The sequence below is a fragment of the Amphiura filiformis genome, chromosome 20 (assembly GCF_039555335.1).
Source record: "Amphiura filiformis chromosome 20, Afil_fr2py, whole genome shotgun sequence".
Lineage (NCBI taxonomy): Eukaryota > Metazoa > Echinodermata > Ophiuroidea > Amphilepidida > Amphiuridae > Amphiura > Amphiura filiformis.
In genome coordinates this window covers 39,143,490-39,165,754 of record NC_092647.1, presented here as the reverse complement: position 1 = coordinate 39,165,754, position 22,265 = coordinate 39,143,490, and the positions used below count along the sequence as shown (strand labels likewise).

The 22,265-nt window shown below is 35.7% G+C and overlaps 2 protein-coding genes across 2 annotated transcripts; both read right to left on the bottom strand.

The window, feature by feature from the left end:
• Positions 1-959: 959 nt before the first annotated feature.
• On the bottom strand, positions 960-18,716 carry LOC140142304 (uncharacterized). The gene is made up of 4 exons (XM_072164273.1): positions 18,702-18,716; positions 3,250-3,547; positions 2,571-3,070; positions 960-974 (listed from the first exon to the last, which is right to left on the bottom strand). Exons 1-4 carry the CDS (start codon positions 18,714-18,716, stop codon positions 960-962), a joined length of 828 nt encoding a protein of 275 aa, XP_072020374.1.
• A 23-nt stretch (positions 18,717-18,739) lies between these two features.
• Positions 18,740-20,428, bottom strand: LOC140142303 (uncharacterized). Its single transcript, XM_072164272.1, has one exon. It carries the CDS (start codon positions 20,426-20,428, stop codon positions 18,740-18,742), a length of 1,689 nt encoding a protein of 562 aa, XP_072020373.1.
• Between the last annotated feature and the right edge of the window lie 1,837 nt (positions 20,429-22,265).

Here is a 22,265-nt window from a genome sequence, read left to right as displayed (position 1 = left end):
TCGCTTTACATCCACATTCACTATTATATTGCGGCTCTTTTAGATTCCCCAGGCTCGTACATCTGAAATCGAGTCTCACTCCAAATAATTGTCTAATGTTATCCAGTCATTCATGTTGTTTTGTAAAGTTTTCCAAATAAGTAACTAAGGTACCCGTAGGTTACGTCCCACTTTAATGTAACCATTTATGCTTAATACTTCATTTACATTCTAGTACAAAGTCACTTTATACGCCCCTATTTGTTTGACTGAAAACGTGCATAAAGACATGCGATACATCAGTAAATTGCAGATAAAAATCATGAACAATGATCACTGTTTATCTTGTTTTGTTCAAACATCGAAATATCTTTAGCGAATGCAAAAAAAGATGAGACAAATAAGATAGAGAGCACATCTACTCATTTTACCTATTCTGTAAATAGAAGATATGGTAAAGAAGGGGATGACACACACGTCCCTTTAAGATCCATTGGAGTGATAACAAATACTATAAACTAATTATTATCCTCAATTCGTATATATGAGTACGTTGAAATAGAGACTTTAATTGTGTTAGTTTTTTTTTTCTGCCCATTTAATTGGAGCAGAAACACAGACTAAACTATCGTATAGTGAGCACAGTTATACAGAATAAAGTAGCATTCAAAATAGGGCACATCTTTTACGCTGAAGATTTGTTGTTTTAAGGTTTAATACTAGAAACATTTGTTAGTAGTCAACGCGATTAAATGGGACCGAGGTCGGGAAATTAGACAATTAAGGTTATGGTATCATAGCGTCTAGTGTCTAAAGCGACACATTTATCACTCTTATTAGGTTAACAGTTACACAGTGATGGTAGGTAGGTAGGTAGGTAGGTAGGTAGGTAGGTAGGTCAAGGGGCACAGTAACAATATGGATTGTAAAAAGATATGAGCAGTAGGAAAAAGTTGACGAAAACAACTTGATATGCACTCTCAGTGACTGGCTCCCTAAAAATAAAACAAATCATCAAAAATAAGACTTAGAGTATAGTAAAAAGTATCTACTAATATACTTTACATGTGATATAACAATGAAAACACGTACGCATTTCAGTACAGTATTGTTTTGCTGTTGTTGTTGTTGTTGTTGTTGTTGTTGTTGTTGTTGTTGTTGTTGTTGTTGTTGTTGTTCGTGTTGTTTTAATTTTTTCCTGCACTGGGGTTTTATGTTTGTAATGTGTCATGTAAAAATGTAGCTAATGAGATTTAAACAAATTCTTTTTTTTTTTTTAATATGTTTGTTTTGTTTTGTTTTTTGGTTTTACTAGCTTGAACGATCCCTGTCATATATCAAATCAATACAGCACACATGCAGCTATGGTACCAGCACAAAATCAATTTCTACCAAAAGAAAATGTTTCCTGCATTGCGTTTTATTAATAGAATACAATGGTACATTTCAAAAGATTTGAAGTGTAGACTTCGCGTTAATAAAACTGGTCACGTTGCTACATTTCACTTATTTCTTCTTCGTAAACTATCCATTATTTGTTTCTTTTTTAAAACTTTGACAAACCTCGACCGACCTACTCACACTACACAAAAGCATTGCAACATTGCTGAAAAAGACGAATTCCGCAAACTGTAAGTTGAACATTGATCCAATATCCTGTCGATTTTACATGACGTACTGGATGGAAATGTAATGTTGCATGAAATAAGTAAGATAAGGCTAACAAATAGGATGGAAGGTGTTACTTGTGGTGACGACATGCGCCTATTCCAGTGCTTACGATTGATTGATATTTTATTTTATTGCCAATTCGTGGGCCGTAGGCCAAATTACATACAATAAATTACAATATAAAAAATACACATAAGAACAATTAGAATTAAATATTTAGGCAGGCATTGCACAAGATATAAAAGACACAAAAATATACAATTTGAATTAACATTTAGAAAATTGATTATAAAAGTCACTAAAATCGTATTATGAAATATTGCACTTTTTTTATATATATAAAATGACATTGAAAGTATAGTATATGCAGAACAATTCTGGGTGGCAAAGCAAAAACACAAACTATTTATTTAGGAGATCAACGAAATATGGAAGAGGACTATTTTTAAAACGGTTTGTCCTAGTCCTAAACTGAGAAAATTTGCTGCAATTACGTAAAGCACGACCATGACACTCCTTCCTGGTAGGAGGGATAAGAGAACTTGTTCGATTTGTTTTGGTAAGCCCTTCGGCGAACCTAAGACAGTGGTCCTCCCTCCTATCAGAGAGGGTGTCAAACTTGCAGATTTGAAGCGCGTTACTATAAGATAAATAGTGCCGACCCAGAATTGTTATGCAGGCACGTTTTTGGATGGCCTCTATATCTTTGGACTGTTTAGCTGCGATTCCAGAATGCCACACCACATCAGCGTACTCAAGAATTGGCCTGACATAACCACTATATACGACACCGAGCTCTTGGTTGGTAAAACCAAAACGCTTAAGGGTTCGTAGCATGAACAACCGGGAATTAGCCTTTTCAACATCGCGTCCATCTGGACATTCCATTTAAGGTTGTTCTGTAGCCACAAACCAAGTACCTTGGCTTCGGTGACGTATGATAGTGGTTCAGTGCCAATTCTTAAGTCGCGATGTGGCGGCAATGGATTAGAAAAAGCAATTTGCATGGCTTGACACTTGCTGGGATTCAATTTCAGGTGGCTGTCACTAGCCCACTCTGAGAACTGATCAAGATCACCCTGAAGTGGACTAGCACAACCACCGAAAAAGTCATCAACATATTTCCAACACCGACTACCAGCGTCTTGTGCTGCTTCGTTAATAAGAATCTGAAACCCAATTGGGCCAAATTTTGTACCCTGGGGTACACCACCATGAAGAGTTGTATAATCTGAGAGCACACTGTTGTATCTGACACACTGTTGACGGTTACGGAGGAAATCGCAAATCCAAGGAACAATGGACCTACGGACTCCCATATCGATGATCTTACCAATAAGAAGCGTATGGTCGACGAGGTCGAACGCCTTCGAGAAATCCGTAAGTACCACCGTTCCTATGTTGCGACTTCTCTCCGCTCCTGGAAAAGAAAATGAACAAGAGAAACTAAATAATGAGAAGTTGACACTCCTTTTACATTACCATATTGGCGGATGTCAATATCATTTTGAATATCGTTTAGGACCCAATCAGTAATGAAACCTTCAGCTATTTTGGCAAAAATTGATGTGAGCGAATCAGGTCTCAACTTATCAATACTTGGTGGATACTGTTTAGGAATAGGGATGACAATTGCTTTCTTCTTCTGCTCAGGAACATAACCCTCACTATAAGAATTATTCAAAATATCAGTAAGCGGCACACTTAACTCATATGCAATTTCTTTGACCAGTTTGGGTGGAACTTGATCAGGACCGCAAGATTTGGCAGACTTAAGTTTACGTAACTCAGCATAAACTTCCCATGGGTATAACTGAGGGACTGGTTCTTCAGCAGGAAGATAAGATGGTAACCTGCTACAGTCGAGAGGATCTAAACAATCAGACACATGAGCGAACTTGGAATGACAATGGCAAAAAGACAGATAACCTTGTAAATGCAGAGACAAAAAAACTTTAGAACACAAAATGAATAAATGATACCTTTATAATAGTAAACCATTGGAGACTATTATAAAGGTATCATTTACTCAATTAAAATTGCTTTTTGCAAGATATCAGAAAAACGGTGGTGGAAAATGATTAATGGATGTGTCGAGTGGAAGAAGTTGTCAGTTGTAAGCTCTTTCAAGGTGTGGGGGATTCATAAGAGAGAAATGTCACTTGGCTACCAATAAGGCACTGGATGACCTTGAATCGCACCAACAACATTGTCTTATGTGTTCATTACGTGTTTAACTGTTATTATGTCCTTTATGGAGTTACCACGTGACCATAATTTATTATTGCAATTGAAATTCTCGAATCCCCCAATCCTTGCAAGACGTCGACCATCTTTGACTGTTATTTTCGTCCAATCACCAAATTTCTTCCGTGACCATTTTCCTGATGCCACTTAAAACCACTTAAAACATTTGGCGACAATTCTAGAGGCATCTGGACATTTTGCGAACTAAAGTTTCTTTGTCTCTGCATTCAAAAGGATTTCTATATTTCGCAATTATCGTAAGTACTGTAATGGGCGCATGATGTCACCACAAGTAACACCTTCCATCCCATTTGTTAGCCTTATCTTAATATTTCATGCAAAGAACATTTCCATCCAGTACGTCATGTGCAATCGACAGGATATTGAATCAATGTTCAACTTACTTTTAGCGGAATTCCTCGTTTTTCAGAAATGTTGCAATACTTGTGTGCAGTGTGTGTAGAAACACTATAAACTTACCAAAACATTTATTTATCTTTGTACAAAGTCAAAAAGTTGTATACTGCGGTATAGGACATGAAAGCGGAGATAAGATGTGTACTTTATACGTTACATATTTCCACCCTTTGTGCATATTTTGACCTCAATCGCAAATTCGTCGACATACACCACATGTTTATTACATTCACATTTGTAGATTGAGTGATCGATTGAATTGATTGGTATATTAACAACAATAAAAGATTAATAATTACAATATTGCGCAGAATTTGATACATTTTAAAAATACATTGTACGGATACATAGAAATCAATCTTTACTGTTCAAATAAAGATTTTATAAAAACAAGATCGTCCATGTAAATCACAAATAAACAAATAACTTATTTCCAGTGGGCCCTTGAAATTAGCCGATAATGAAAAAAAATGAAAGGCAAGATCGTTTAAAGAAAAATAATTAGAGAAGGAATTGCTCTACTATTGAATAGATGACTTGCACATAAGTTAATAGAAAATGACTGAAGTATAAAGAAATAACTTGACAATAGCTGCACCGACGATAGCCCTCGTTGAAAATGGGTTAAGCTTTAAATCTTAAGGAGATATCACAAAAAGTTTAACACTAGAAGTAGGTTACGTCTTAAACATAAAGATACACCTACTCAATCAAAGGGTGTTTATACTTGCAGAAGTGTGTAATTTGTACTATACATGTTTCTTACAAGTCAAGTTGGTTATCGTTATTAACTGATTTGTTCCACATGCAACCAAAGGGGGAAGTGACAGAATGTGACTTGAGTGTGATCTTAACCCTGGAATTATGGAAACTATCGAGCCTCCTAATTGCTAAAGTGTTGGTCTAAAGTATATAAAAGTATTCATATTTAGAATGGCAAAGACTTGATAAATTCATCTGTGAGGTCAAATTTGGGCCAAAATTCTCATTTTTGGCCCAATTCCCCCCAAACCGTTTTTTGGCCCAAAATGTTTCGTTCAACGTAACAAAAATTCTTGGGCCAATTTTTTTTTTATTAATAATTTTAAAAACTAGATAAAAAATATGTAGGAGCTTTTTGGTTTTTTGTTTTAAATTTTGACCAACTTCACCAAAAATATTTGAAATTTGGGCGAAAATCGGGCTTTTTTATTATTATTTTTTGACAATTAGCATTTTTGTGAATATTATAGTTGCCATTTTCTCAATGAATGAATTTCCAACAGTTCATTAATCAATTACTTTTTCTTGCTAACATTTTTAAAGGTTTTAGAGTTTCACATCATCACTGCGTGGACAAATGTACATATGGTCTGTTTCATTTATTGAAGGGTTCTGCGAGATTCATGTGATGCACAGTCAAGGTCAATGTCAAGTTCATCATATGTCATTCATTTACAATGTTATTACTATTAATGCTTCTGATATAGCCCCAAGCCAGGAGATTGTGCAAGTACTGTGCAGCTGCATTTTCTTACAATGTGGTAGGAAGTTGTCAAAGGGCTGTTAGTGGTTGCTTTCTTATTATATATAACAGGTGAATGCATCTATATTGTAACCTTTGAGTCACATTCAAGTTCATCATGTGTCATTCACTTACAATATTATTACCATGTCATGCTTAAGCTTCCTAGCCCAAGCCGGGGGATGTGCAACTAGTATTTGCTGTATCCTATTGTGTTAAGAGCTGTCAAAGAGGCTTTAAGCATGTTAAGTGTCATCTTTCTCTTTAAATTACCGGTAAATACATGCTTATTTACGCTTCTTAATATTGGAATGACTTTAAAGGACAGTAAAACATAAAGATACATCTCGAGGCCACTGTGTAACTAAACCCGTGTGAATATGCCCCTCTAAAGTTTACTTGAGCAGCGTATTATTACTTCAACAATAATGACAAACTATCACCCTTCGGGTACATGTCATTTATTTAGAATATTAAGAACCAAACGTGTTTTCTAGTGCTTAAACATGTTAATAGAATGTCAGTAACTTAATTAATATTAAAGTGCAGCGTGGCACGTTAGTTAAGATGTTGGCTCTGGTGCAAATGGCCCTCTGGTTTCAAGTCACGGCAGAGGTAAACGTTCTACTGCATTGTGGGGTAGACGCAGTAGATGAAAAAAAGAATGCTCACATTCTGTGTTGCCCATTGACATTTCATTTCATTTTGACGATAACGATTGATAAGAATGAAAAATTGGTGTAAGCATCTTTCAAATGTTTTTATATATATGTTCAAAAAATAAATCTTCAAAATGTCAACAAATTAATGGAATTTTGCATTCTGTTATCAATTAATTTTCACCTGGTTGACTCCATTTTCTTCAGGTGTGTCAAGGTGTTACAACTCACAAGGGCAAATCAATAAATGTGGCACAAGTTACAAAAACATCTTTCAAAAAACTATATCGTGCCCATCATTTATATAATGAGGGAACATTTCTCCTCAGCTCAAACATTGAATGAAATAAACATCTCAAAAAAAGTAACTAACCCCCTTAAATAATTCCATTTTTCTAAAACGGGCTATTGTATTACAAATCTGTTAATGCGTTGAAAGCAGTTTATTTCTGTATATTTTGACACCGCATTTGATACGATAGCCCAGAAAACAATAAAACACCGGTCAATTTAATGTAGTGAGGTCCAGATTTGAAAGTTGCACTTAACACGTTGCTTACACAATACAAACACACTCAGATATCATTACACATTTCCTTAAAGTTATTTTTTTTAAACTTCCGTGGACCGAGCTGTGCGTCAAGCGTCTACGAGCGTACACACAGAAAAAATAAGCAATCACGCTGATTGGCTGATCAACGCACTTGACAACAAGTCGGTTGACCCATTGGTTGTCTGTTCGGCGCGTAGTAGGCGACCATGTCTCTTTTACGCGATCGCAATTCACCCCGATCACGGAAGTTTTAAGAAAACAACTTTACATTATACTGAATACAAATCAATAGAATTTACTGCAACTTTCAAAGCTTGGGTTACATTGATTTAAATGTACGCTGTGACGTCAATATTTAGTCAATTGCTACAAATGATGTGTCAAAATATGCAGAAATAAATTCTGCTTCCAACACATTTTACAGATTTGTAATACAATCGCCCGTTTTTTAATAATGGCTATTATTTAAGCGGGTTAGTTACTTTTTTTAGATGTTTATATCGATATAAACTTTTAAAACATTCGACTGAGCTCAGTTCGTTTCTACTGTCTGGATAGACAGGATAGATTCTTTGTTACTCTTAAAATAAGGTTGACTGATGAACTCAACCAGTTGTCTAATAATCGCTATTAAGGTTACACAAAGAGACGTATAAAAAACGTATAAAAGACGTATAAAGTTGTTCTCTAAAACAGAGTTTTCTCAGTAATCAAATATCGCAGCGAGTGAAATGTTGGTGCATTGGATGTAGCTTAACATTTTTGTGTGTGTTATATACAAATTATTAGAATAAATTTGAAAATCCTTCGTTTAAAGCATTTTTACCCACCATGTTCACAAGATCAAAAACACGTTCCATGAGGTTTTTTCAAATGTGCGCTCCGTATAAATCCACACCGAGCGATTGTTTTCTTCTTTTTCGTATTATATTACAAATCGATCAAAGAAATAATGTTGCCATGGGGAAGAACCAAATACAGTACCGATTAAATTTTAAAAGCCCGTTTTGGGGGAAAATTTTGGAGAATTTGCTTGAGAAAAAGCTGGTTTGTGAAATTATCGATATCTTGATTACGAGACGTTAATTTAGACATCTGAATACCTACATTATTTCTCAACATTCTGCCAATTGCTATTCCATTTGATTTTCACTCCAAATTGAAGCTAGTTTTGCAAAAACGAGGTTTTCCTCCATCAGTTCGTTCAAAATTTCAGCGCCGACATGCGTGTTTATTCTAAGAGCCATAATGCGGACGCGATTGTAATCATGTAAATTATTGCATCCAATTATAGTTATCATCCGCTTTGAGAACAATCAATTGTGTAAGCTGATCGATGGCCGAGTGGATAGAGCGTTGGACTGGGAATCTAGTATGAACTATTTTTGTGGGTTCGAGTCTCCGTGTGGCTGAATTTTCTTTTTTTTTCTCTTTTCTCATTTTTACTTCTTTTCTTTCCTCTTTTCTTTCTCCCTCTCTTTTTTCATTTCTTTTTTTTTTCCTTTCTTTCTTTCTTTTTCTTTCATTTTCTTTCTCTCTCTTTCTTTCTCTTTTTCCCTATTTATTCTTTCTTGCTCCTTTCTTTTTAGTTTTATTTGATTGATTCGCTGAGTGCAGTGAATCGTGATTGATTGTTTTTCACTTTATATAATTCAGAAATTTGTAGGCCTGCTAAGTCTGTCTTGTTGATTTTCATCCCAAATTCGATTTACAAATAATTGTAATCAGGGAATAGCAGCATTGATTTCATCAAAGATATCAAGGCTATAAATTCAAAATCAACACATTTTCCAGGGCGTAGCTTGACGAAGTGCCCCAATCAATTTTAAAATTTATAAAATCCTTGTGAAAATTGCCGAAAACGGCTTGTGGCACCCCCCCCGGCATCCGAGCTCCGGGCACGAGCTAAGCCAAGTTTCATAGCCTTTTCATGTCTTGACCGTGGATCGATATTCTATTGTAAGTAGGCCTACGTCCCGGTACGCTTGTTCATTTTCTGCATGGCTGTTTCTGTTATGAACTTACGCCCTCTGAAATCAAGCGCATGAAAAACTCTCGGCTAACCTTAACAGTTCGTTTGTATCCACACAAAACATTTATTCATCGATGAAAGTAAAATATTAGTTGAACTCAAACATTAATTGTAGAAGACTACGGATTTTCAAAGTGTTCGATATAGTTCTCATTCATAAAGGTTCGATTCGTTGTCACGTCGGAATTGAGATTGATTGTCGATCCATATTCAACGTTGCCGGTTTCATCGACTTCGCCTGCTTGCCTCCTACACATGAAATCGGATCTTGCTCCAATTTTTTTCTTATGCTTTCCATTGTTGTGTTGCAATGCTGCCAAATCACTTCCTCAAGTACCCGTAGGTTATGTCTTCCTTTATTATAACCATATTTAGTCATGTTTACGACTTCACTTTGAACATCCCTATTTGATTGCCTGAAAACGTGGATAAACACTTGAGATACTTCAGAAAAATCAGATAAAAATCACCTGCAAAGATCAGTGTTAATCTTGTTTTGTTCAAACATTGAATTAAATGTCTTTGTTGACTACTTGACATTTAACCAAAGCAAAAGAAAAAAAGAAAGAAAATACGATAGACAGTAGAAAGTTGATCGAAATATACTTATTTTTAATTTTACCTATGCTGTAAATAGAGGATATGCTAAAAAAGTTCCCTTTAAGATCCTTTGGAACAATAACAAATTGCTATAAACTAATTATTTTCTTTACCATGTTTACGTACATTATTTTCAATTATGGGTATGTTGAATTTCTCTTCTGCCCTATTTACTGAAGCGGAAATCGCGGTGTACATATTTTTGTTTTGATAAACCTATTCAATCATGATCTATTAATCGAGTGTTACAACTACCAGGTAGTGTAATTACGATATTTTAATAATCCTTTGTTACATTAATTTTGTTTAATATTATAATTTCAAAATTTGAGGATGTTGGTTATTGATTAACTACACAACCAAAGAAGGAAGTCTTAGAATTTAAAATAGTGGTACGTTACAAGTGCATATCAGCTCTGACGAATACCGATTGTTGACGAAGTTTAGGAAATATCACCTCAAACCTCGATAAATTTGTTAATAACAGAACGATGTTGCATAAAGTCCGAAATTGTCAAAGTCCCCACAGAGCCAAAATTCAGCCTTCTTAAATCCGTCATTTTAGGCAAATTCAGTACATCATGAACACCATTGTGTAAACTTATGGAAAGTAACTTTTCTATTTTACACCGTCTCCCCACACACCCCAATTAATATTTATCCCGTGCGGTTTAAGCAGACTCCTTTTAGACTAGTCTTGGCACTTCTTGAAGAAATATTCCATACTTAATTCCGTATAATTCAGCAACGTATTGTGTTTTCCTATGACAAAGTGAAGTACAACACCTCGATCAAGACTAAAATGCATCTCAAATATGTATGATATTGCTAGGTGTCTTATGCATGTATTTATCAATACACATATCTACTCTGAATCTTTCCACCACAGAAAATTAGAAACATCTGTTTCCACCACCACGTGTTGAACAGTCCGGTCCGACTGCCTGATCAGGAAGTACTGCCGAATCAGGCAGCATGTTGCCGAGTTCGGCAACACAGGCTTTGGTAACCCTTCTGAATTCGACAGACTAAGGACTAAATTGTTCATGGTGATTTTATAAAAGATCGGGGGATATTTTACTTTGACACACATGAGCTACATGTAAGTTGACAATTTTTCACCGGGCGAAAAAAATTCCACCGGGAGAAAAATAATTTAAATAAAAAAACAATTTTAACGGTTTTTAAAAAATTTGATTTAAATATGCAAATTAACTTTATTTTAACTAAAATTGATGAAAAATTACTACTAATTGTACATTCATTGATAATTTTATATATTTTACCTACTTCTTTACTCTAAACCAAGAAATAACGGTATATCAAAAGATGCTCTATTTGAAATAGAGCATTGCATTGTGGGATACCATACTGCCTGACTCGGCAACATACTGCCTGATTCGGTAGTACTTCCTGATCAGGCAGTCGGACCGGACTGTTGAAGGGATAGAACTTTAGAACATCAACACTGCGTGTGAAAATTAACATTTGGCGTGTTTTTTTAGTGAAACGATTATGAGAAATACGTCTCATGCACCATCAAGGTCACTGTCATCATGGTCAGGTTCATCAGAAGTCATTCACTTACATTGTTATTACCATTTCATGCATTACATCATAGCCCCAAGCCAGGGGTGTGCATGTAATATTTGCCATATTTTCTTATAATGTGTTAGGAAGCTGTAAAAAAGGCTGTTCGTGTCGTCTTTCGCCTTAAGGGGTACTACACCCTGTGGTAAATTGTGACTATTTTTGCATTTTCTCAAAAATAATAACACACTGGTAACAAAAGTTATGTATATTATTGGGGCAAGAATCCAATTACTACACTGAAATTTCAGTGACTCAAGACAAGCGGTTCAGTATATATGATAGGAAATGAGGTACATCCTAGCGGTACCTTATTTCTTATCATAACAAACCGCTTGTCTTGGGTCACTGAAATTCCAGTGTAGTAATTGGATTCCTTGCCCTATAATATACATAACTTTTGTTACCAGTGTGTTATTAGTTTTGAGAAAATGCAAAAATAGACACAAATTTATTGAGGGGTGTAGTACCCCCTTAACCGGTAAATGCATGTGTATCTAAGCTCATTAATATTGAACTGAATTAAGACGTATGGAACACAATGACACGTCTCGAGGCAATGGCGTGACTAAACTCGCATGAATATGCCCCTCTAATCTTTCTCTTTTCTTTTGAGCTGCATATTTATATTTTGTATTGACATATTGCCTCAACAATAATGACAAAATGTCATCCTTCATGTTATCCACGTAGAGTTTTAGGAACACAACGTGTTTTCTAGTGCGTATTTGTTTACAAACTTTTCGGTAACTAAAATTACCGGTACTAGAGAAGAGCGTGGGACAGTATAGTTAATATCTTTACCTCTGGTTCAAAAGGTCCTGAGGTTCAATTCACGGATGAGGCAAAATCATAGACCATGATTACCATCTTATCCCCTCTATATCCATTACTGAATTAGAATTGTATGGAGTACATCAGTAGAAAACATAGACCTTGCAGCCAGTTCCGATCATTTAACGGTTTGCATCTCGTAGACGCAGCCCTGGGCATCACGAGATAACAGAATCTGTCATTGAATTATTCACCCAGTTTAAATAAGAAACAAAGCAAACAATCAAGAGAGATAGGGGAAAGGGTACGTAACGCAGAATTCCATGGGGTAGAATCCGTTACATTTGGGGCCAGTAGAACCTCTAGATCTTGAGACCCTGCCACACCTAGGATTCCTAAACGTTATTATTTTCTTTTTGAGAAATTGGTCACCATGGTCATGGCTGGATTGATTCGGAGATCGTGGGATTTCAATATATTATGTCAGTAATGTATGTAATGTAATGTGCGCCTGCAAGAAAGAAGCTGCAAATGTTTTATCCTGCCTGCAGTAATAATCATTGCAGTAAATACTTCGTCAATAGTAGGGAAAGGGGATATTACGATGAAGAAACATTTACATGTTCAATACTGGTAGTTATTGTTATTAATCTATTAATCTAAACAATTCTATTGTTTTGTTTTGATATTAACCGCTTCTGTCCATTATTGTTAGCAAAATAGTTGAAATAGGCAAGATTTGTTTTTAATTTAAATTTCCCCTGATAATTTTAAGGATATCTTTTGATATCAATTTTGAGGTAAACTGAATTGCTTACTGTATAATTATATATATTATATTATATTCCTTTAATGAAATATGAAAATGACTACATTTGCTCTTGATAATATTATACTTGCAGGATCTCTACCATAGGCCTCCTGTAGGATCTTAAAGTACAATCTTCAACGTAGACAGTGAACATGTTCGTACTAGTCCTGACTTTTCAACAGGAGTGTCAACGGGTTTCTTGATTTAATTTACATTCAACAACTCCTCCTATACCTTTGTACAGGAGCCAACTGTTGTTAAACCGTGATGAATCCACACTTTTACTGTAGCGTATACGCGAACGCGAGCGAGACTACGCGTTACGCGAGAGCGCGTAAAATTCGTCATGCCTGGAACCTTTGTGCGTATGCAAGCTTACAAGTTGAATTCAGTATTTTTCAGGTAGCGGCTCAACTTTGCCGTTTTATTCTGTAGTTTTATTGCTGATATTAACAGAGAAATCATCGAAGTTTTTGTAAGACTTAGTGACAATGATTAACTGACATTTCCTCGGAAAATAATCGTGAATTATATGATCTTTAGCTTCTTTTCGTTGTTGAAAGGGATTCAATCATGTTTCACGTTGTTCATCACCGTTTAACAACTCGCGTCCGGCACATCTGCGTGGTTAACTTCGCTCGGGCAGCTAAAGCTGCCCTCGCGAAAATAAACCACGCAGACGACGCGGCCGCATCGTTGTTAAACGGTGATGAACAACGGTGAAACATGATTGAATCCCTAATTCAATTATACGATGAATTTTGCATTAGCATCTCATTGTGCTTCGGGATTTCAATTAAGTTGTTAATAAACAACATTCACTTGGTTAAGGCATGATCAACATTTTTCTGTTTATTCTGTTTTATGGTTGCAGTTTTTACTTGTGTACGAATCAAGACAAATGTTAACTCAAACTGGTTTTTTTTTACAATACAATACAATACAATAAACGGAATTTATATAGCGCCTTAGCATAAGTATGAACAAAGCGCTTTACAATGATCTTAAAAGTACAACTTACACTACATCTTAGGCTACACTTAAGGGCGTACTACACCCATATATTGGTTTGATTGGTCTAAATAAATATTTTTTTCATTTATAGCTAGGCGATATATGCACGGATCATGTGAAATAAAAAAAATATGAAAAAAGAAGAAAAAAAGTGCTTTTAAACAATTGTAGTAAGTCATTTTAGCCCTATATATATTTTGTTTACTGTATCCTAGTTACTCAGATGCGTGTTTCATAACAAACCATGATTTATTCTATTCAGCATGTTCAAGTAGGGTACATGAATAGAATACATTAAATCCTTTGTTATACTCTCTATAGAAAATCTAGTGGTGCATGCAAAATATATAAACACTTACACAATGGATGTATAGTCATTAGTCAATAATATTATAATGTGCTGTTAGGAGAAGAAAAGGCTATTAGGTCACCGTATGTCAGGTTATAGGTCAATTGGTTCAGGTCAAATTTAAGCATCAATTTTGAATACACATGTGAGAGTTTGTGATATCATAATGAGGAATAATTTTGATATTCTGTCTTTAATTGGATATATATCGAGAAGTGCAAGGTGGATATACTAATATACCTTGGGATGTAAATGGTGAGTATAATTTAGAATGCCTAGTTGAGATGGATTTCACAAATAAATATAAAATAGTTACCAAAATCACAAACGTTAAGCTTACGGAAAACTACCCAATATGGTGGTATAGGTGACAAGAAATACCATTTTTTTCAACATTGCTGTAGTATGGTTGTGGTAACCTGTTACCTGTGGCTTAATTAAGTTTCAGTGAAATAATGTCGCAAGTTAAAAATACAAAATATAGCTCAACATTGAAAATAGAAGCATTTTAACCAGTTCCTTTTTGATAGTTGTGGAGCACCAAGTTCATGAAGTCATAAAAGAAATCAGGAACCACTTATTCCCATTTTACATATCAACTTTATTTCCCTAACGTGTTAGCAACACATATCCAAAATTTTAACGAAATCCGTTGATAGTAAGCTTTCCAAAATGAAGTGAATTTAAATCATCAGTGATGTACCACCTTTTGGCTTCTACTTTTAAAAGCATGTAAGCTACGTTGATACCGATGCCACCAATAAAACGAGAAGATTTGCCCTTCATTTTGCATACCACTTTGTCCAATTTTTTTGGTAATTTCTTCACAAAATGCAAAAAATGCAAAAAAAAATCAATGGGTGTAGTACCCCTTAATGTACAACTTAATTAAAAATAAAAAACTTAGTTTGGAAACAAATAGGTTTTCAGGTTAGATTTAAAAGTGGCCAGACTATGTGAAATACGAAGTTTTAAAGGTAATTTGTTCCAAAGAGCTGGCACAGAATTGCAGAAGGCATTATTCCCATATGTTGTGTGAGTTCTTTTACATTCAAGCAGACTGCCATCAGCATGTGATTGTAGGAATATACCATCAGAAAATTACACCAATGATAGGAATGTATACATTTATCTTATTAGATGCATGATGCAGTCATGTCTACAGTAGAATTCACAACGACCTTTGCAGGACTTAAACCCCATTAAAAGCTATTAAACCAAGATAACACTCATTGAAAACAGCTCAACTGATTAAATCATATCTTCTCTGGTTAAATACACACAACATATGTTTCTGCTTTACACGTACAATGGAGCAATGAGCTGGTATTATAGTTTCAGTTGGGTGAATGATTATAAAGCGAACGCTAGAGAACAATTCTGTGTAGGCTTTTGTTTACGAAATGAGACAATACATGCTTATTGTTAACCAGCGTTCTTGAAAATGAGAAGCATGGTGGTTTGCAGACTTAACACGGTTTGGAAATAATTTCTTCATATTTTTGGTGTTATCTGTCGTTTACATATCCTTCCTAAGTACGAATATTTCCAAACATCTAAATTAGCTAAAAATTTAGGACATGTTACAAAACTATATTTTCTAGAATTTTAGAAGAGTACTTTTAATATTGGCCGGTTATTTTTTACACACGACGTGAACTAGGCAAATCCCCATACTTCTAACGTACGCTATTTGTAGAGGTCACGCGTCAATGGTAAGAGCACTGTGTATTGTGTATTGGAAAACGGACAGGAACTGCAGTATGGAGGGCATTAATTTCCAAGAACTGAAGGTTTTTGATATGATTTGAATTGTTCGGGTTTTGACAACCCAGGATAACCCAAGAAATCCTCTATTCTATTAAAGCCTATTTCCATTGGGGTCAATTTGAACACCGGGCGGGTTGGGAACAGCCAGGGTATACTGAACAACCCTACTCTATATTCAAAACTGGCTGCGCGGAACATGTACAGGTATGGCTCTCTGTACACGGGGCTATGCCCCCTGGACCAACGTCACGGCGTTGCCCCTGGACCCCACCAGAGATCCCATCCCTTAGGGGGTTTGCTCCACTCACTTCCCTCGCTACGCTCGGCATTTGCCACAAAACATTCCTGCATACGCCCCTGATAAAAGTTGCGGATAATCTAGATTGTGCCACATTATTTATCGCCATGTTGTATAGAACCAATTAACTTAAGAATAAAAGTTCTTAACAAATAGACTATGAGAATTGACAAAGAGAAATAGTGTTTGTTTATTTTCATGTTTCAGACAGGCGTATTGTATAAATTTATGTACTCAATAATTTCCAATAATGAACTATTTGTGTTGCCTTGATTTATCTGAAACATATTGCGAAAATAACAAAAGATAACAAGCCAACACGATCGAATTAGAAATAAATACCATCGAAACATATAACAGTAATTGTTGTTTTAATAGCCTTACTTTTCACCTACATTGTGATTAAACTCAAAGAGATATTTTCCCGAACGCTCGCGTATTAATCGGTACCGTTTCAGCATCATCTGCTGTGCGGAGTTCCAATGTGTAACACGAAAGATATGATCAAGCGTGAGGTATGTCTTGTGTAGGCGATTGGCGTTTACGTTGCCAAGTGCCAAGTACCGAAAAATTACGAACATTTACGCGTTCTCTCCATTACTGTCATATCGTGAATTGCCAAATAGCGGAGGTGTTAGCTATAAATTACGGTATGTTAGCAAAATATTTTACCCGACGACCATATGTTGACATTGGCTAAATAAGCAGTAATTTCGCTAAAAAGGTGTTGTAATTCATGGTATTTTCTTGTTTGTTATTTTGACCTCCTACCCTGGTTAAAAACAAGTACAAAAAAAGTACTGTACTTTTTATGTACTTTTAAAAAATGTACTTATTTGGAACGCGAAATAAGTACATTTAAAGTATAAAAAAAGTACAATTGAAAAGAAAAGTACAGTAAAAGTACCAGCAGGTCAAAAGTACATAAAAGTATACTTTTTAGCCATAGGAAAAGTATACTTTATTTGGCTGTGTGAAAAGTATACTTTTGAATACTTTAAATGTACTTATTTCGCGTTCCAAAAAAGTACATTGTTTAAAAGTACATAAAAAGTACAGTATACTTTATTTAGCAATATGAAAAGTATAATTTATTTGGCCATATGAAAAGTATACTTTTTTTGGTCTTGTGAAAAGTATACTTATCACATGGCCAAATAAAGTATACTTTTCACATGGCCCAATAAAGTATACTTTTCAAATGGCCAAATACAGTATACCATGCTCTACATATGGCTTAATAAATTATACTTAACATACGATTAAATTTGAAAATTTGTCTTGTAAGAAATTAAAAAAATAATATATTTTTTAACTATCCTGGTTGCTTTCTTGTCCAGGTAACACAACATATGTCAAGGGCACATTATTGCAACACCTCCTTAATTAATAATAATAATGTACACTTAATACTACAGCACTTGTGTCCGTCAAAAGATGCTCAGGGAGCTTTGCAGAAACAACAAATTGTACAATACTGCAAACAATACTATAATACATGTAACTCATATAAACTCAGATCAATGTTGAGATGTTCATGCTTCAAGCCGGGCATAGGCATTTTGGAAAAATGTGTTTACAAGTTAATTTAAAATAAGTTGCTTTAAAATTAAAAAAGTTGCTTTAAAATAACACAATTATGTTCTTGGTAAAGCGAACTGAAAATGGCAGGTTATTGTTCCAAATGTTTGCAGCTGAAACATGAAATGATCTGCTGACCCACTGGTTTCTGGCAACTGTTTCTTGAAGAAGTCCTTGTGTAGCAGAATGGAGATTATGAGCTGGTGAATATACAGTTCTACACAATTAATTATTCTGGAGCTGATATATAGACGAATATCCAACGAGCCAAGTCATGGTCAGGATTTGGTCGGCCATTACTGGGTCCCTGGCGCACCAAGCTGGTGTTGTGACTGCCCAATTGGGTGCATGGATTAAAGCTGCTTAAAAAATCGATGTTATATTGTATTGTGTTGTAAACTTTCATCATTCTTTATACGTGTAACACGGGTGATGGAATGCAGTTCATAATTCCCGCCAAGGACGCATCATTTCACATTTCAGGTGAAATATACTCAGCGGGGACCCAGCCATGGCTGCCACTAAGGTGTAGGAATGCATGAAATTGGATTCGTCTATACAAAGTCTTGTAGACAACAAAATTCTTTGTTTAAAAGTAGCCAATGCAGGTCATGTAAAAACAGGTGTAATGTGGTTTTATGTAGGTATGTTCATGCATGCAAGTCTGGCAGCACTTATGTTTTGAATTATCTATATAGTCTGTGCAGTTGAGTCTTGTGATGCCATATGCAACAGAGAGTTGTCAATGTCTATCGTTGAGGTTATTGAATTACCTAAACATAGCACATTATATGATTACAGATTGTTTTTACAAAACCAATAGATTGTGGTGAATAGATGTTAATAACTCACCAGCTGACGTTTCATCCGTCTTGTTCAGTCGGATTTCTTCAGAGTTGTGATGAAGCTCTGCTACTGTACGACCTGGTGTTGCCAGTTCTTGAGTCGCTTTGTAGCAGAGGGTTGTAGAGATTGCTCAGGTTGTATGTGCCCTCGTCTCGGTTCATGGTGTTGCTCATTCCTCTCCTCCTGATCCATATGGATTCCTTTATCCATCGCTTTATACGTACCGCCTCCTTATCAATAACTCTCGACTCCTCCCAGTTAATTAAATGATTGCTTCTTGCTGCATGGTCAGCAACAGCTGACTTATTTCGTTCGCTCTCCGAAACTTTGCGTTCTGATCTGGTATATTTTCTAGAACAAGCTCTGTCCACGTCCTTTTTATGTTCAGACAGTCTAATGCCAAATTGTCTACCTGTTTCACCTATATAAGTTGACTTACAGCCACTACAAGGAATTTCGTACACACAATTGGCTGTATCCACAACTTCCCTTTTATCTTTTGGGTGTACCAATAGACGTCTCAGAGTTGTGTGTGGTTTCATGGCCGTGGTAATGTCATATTTCTTGTAGATTCTTTGAATTCTTTCTGACAAACCCTGCACGTATGGTATGACTGCAAGGTTTCTTTTCTTTGGAGTGTCGGTGTTGTTGTGTTTCTTAGTTGGTTTCTTGTTGGTTGGTTTCTTTTCCATCTGATCTTTGACCTTTTCGATTGTCCAATCCGGATAGCCACAATTGTTCAGAGCAGTCTTAATTTTATTTTCTTCCTGTTCTCGGTCTTTCTCTTCTGTTACTATCTTATCCTTTCTGTCCAGTAGAGTGCGAATCACCCCCAACTTTTGGTGGAGAGGGTGATGTGAAGTGAAATTGAGATATTGGTCCGTATGTGATTTTTTCCTGTACACTAATAACTTCACTGAACCATCCTCCTTACGTACAATTAGGGTATCAAGAAAGGGGATCCGACCCTGTTCTTCTTGGTCATAGGTGAATTTGATGCTCTTTGTTGGGTCGATCTGATTGAGATGGTTTGTCAAGTCTTCAACACCATCTTTGTTGATTATCTCTAAAACGTCATCAACATACCTTTTCCATAGGCGCGGCTTGCAAGTAAGGGGAGCCGATGCAATTGCTTTCTCTTCAAGCCATTCCATGAACAGATTTGCCGTCAGTGGACTTACTGGAGAACCCATAGCAGCCCCGAATTTTTGCCGATACACATCACCTCGGAATAAGAAATAGGTAGTTGTGAGAATGAACTTGAGTAATTCAACAATGTCTGTCACATCTAAGTTTGTCCTGTTCTTTAATTCCGTGTCTTGTTTAAGTCTGTCCTCAATGATGCCGATGGTTTGATCAATGGGTGTGTTGGTAAACAGACTCACAACGTCGTGGCTATTAAAGATTTCATCCTCCTCAATAAATACACTTGCCATGTCCTCCGCGAGCTGTTTAGAATTCTTTACATGATGGACACTATTTCCAACCAGCGGCGCAAGGATATCTGCCAACTCTCTAGATGTTTCATAGCCGATTGTACCGGTATAATCTACAATTGGGCGAACGGGATTGCCCTCTTTGTGTATTTTGTTCGTACAATACAATCGCGGAACATTATCAGCAGTTGGGTATAGCTTTTTGTATTGCTTATCATCGATTTTCTTTTCTTTCTTCAGTCTTGATAGTATACCAATGAGCTGTCTTTTGTATTTAGGCGTTGGATCTGATTCCATTTTTTCATAAGTCTTTTCATCTTGTAACAGATGATTACATACAACCTGAGCAATCTCTACAACCCTCTGCTACAAAGCGACTCAAGAACTGGCAACACCAGGTCGTACAGTAGCAGAGCTTCATCACAACTCTGAAGAAATCCGACTGAACAAGACGGATGAAACGTCAGCTGGTGAGTTATTAACATCTATTCACCACAATCTATTGGTTTTGTAAAAACAATCTGTAATCATTTGAACAATAACAAACCTGATGAATCTCTACAATAGCACATTATACCATTGTCACGGTCCATATTGGGTATACACCAACAATGTATACATCTGCAGAATTCAGCAGTGTTGTATGTTGCCTGCATGGGCACTCATGAATGTGCTGAAGGAGTGTGTAAGCTTACTCAATTATCAGCATTATATGGCATTTCTTGGTGTACAAAATATCTTAAACAATAACAAATACATAGTACCTTCTTTTGTGTCCATTGAATGCAATCAGAAATCCAAGTCATAGCATAATTATATCCATGTAAAATCCACAAAATGAGAGCTCCCATCTTAATATGTCATGTCAAAAACAGCTCCAAACAGAATGACAGTTATTTTTCAAATCCACAACAATATTGTCATGTGACCAATTTGCATATGAGGTCAAATGACTAATCCAAGAAAAGTACAAATTAAGTACACTAAAAAGTATATTAAAAGTACAGTTGGTGACCTCCTAAATGTTTAAGTCCCAGAAAAGTACAAATTAAGTACAATGGTGCTGTTGAAAAAATGTCTGAGTCTGAAAAAGTACAGAAAAGTACAAATAAAGTACTTGATGATGGGCAAAAACTTTAGAGTCAAAGAAAAGTACAAATAAAGTATAGAAAAAGTATATTAAAAGTACAAAAAATTTTAACAAAGGGGAGAAAAAGTACATTCTAAGTATACTTTAATTGTACTTTTCACTGAAAAAGTATAATAAAAGTACAAAAAAGTACACATAAAGTATACTTTATTTGTACTTATTTTTAACCAGGGTAGCTTACTGAATAAATACTACTCACTGCACCTAGTTTTCCGAACTTCGCACATGAAACATAGATTAAGTGTGTGATTTGTCGTCATGCCGGAATTGAGATTGATTGTCGATCCATATTTAACGTTGCCGGTTTCATCAAGTTCGCCTGCTTGCCTCCTACATATGAAATCGGATCTTGCTCCAAATATTTGTTTCGTGTTTCCCAGTCATTTTTGTTATGTTACAATGCTTTCCAAATCGCTGTCTAATGCCCGTAGGTTATGTCTTGTCTTATATTACCATCTTTTGTCACTTTGACTACCTCTTTTAAATACCAGTACAAATTCAAATCTCTTCACTTCATACACCCGTATTTGTTTGGCGGAAACGTGGATAAAGACTTGATATACATCGTTTAAATAAAGATATCATCAGCATAGATCACTTTTCACGATGTTTATTTTCTTTTCCATCGAAATATCTTCGTTGACTTCTTGTTAAGGGGGTACTACACCCATGCATTTTTTTTTTTGTTTTTTTTTGCATTTTTTTAAGAAATGTGAAAAGAAATTGGACAAAGTGGTATGCAAAATGAAGGGGCAAATCTTCTCGTTCAATTGGTGGCATCAGTATCAATGAAGCGTACATGCTTCTAATGATATAAGCCAAAAGGTGGTACATCACTGATGTTTTAAATTCACTTCATTTTGGAAAGCTTACTATCAACGGATTTCGTTAAAATTTTGGATATGTGTTGGTAACACATTAGGGAAATAATGTTGATATGTAAAATGGAAATAAGCGGTCCCTGATCTCTTTTATGACTTCATG

What these genes read in the sequence shown, in the direction of transcription:
- LOC140142303 (XM_072164272.1), bottom strand. Translation starts at nt 20,428, where the DNA reads ATGGAATCAGATCCAACGCCTAAATACAAAAGACAGCTCATTGGTATA.
- LOC140142304 (XM_072164273.1), bottom strand. An exon ending in TCCTAAACAGTATCCACCAA is followed by an intron (nt 3,071 to 3,249) that starts GTATTGATAAGT and finishes TTTCTTTTCCAG; the next exon opens with GAGCGGAGAGAAGTCGCAAC.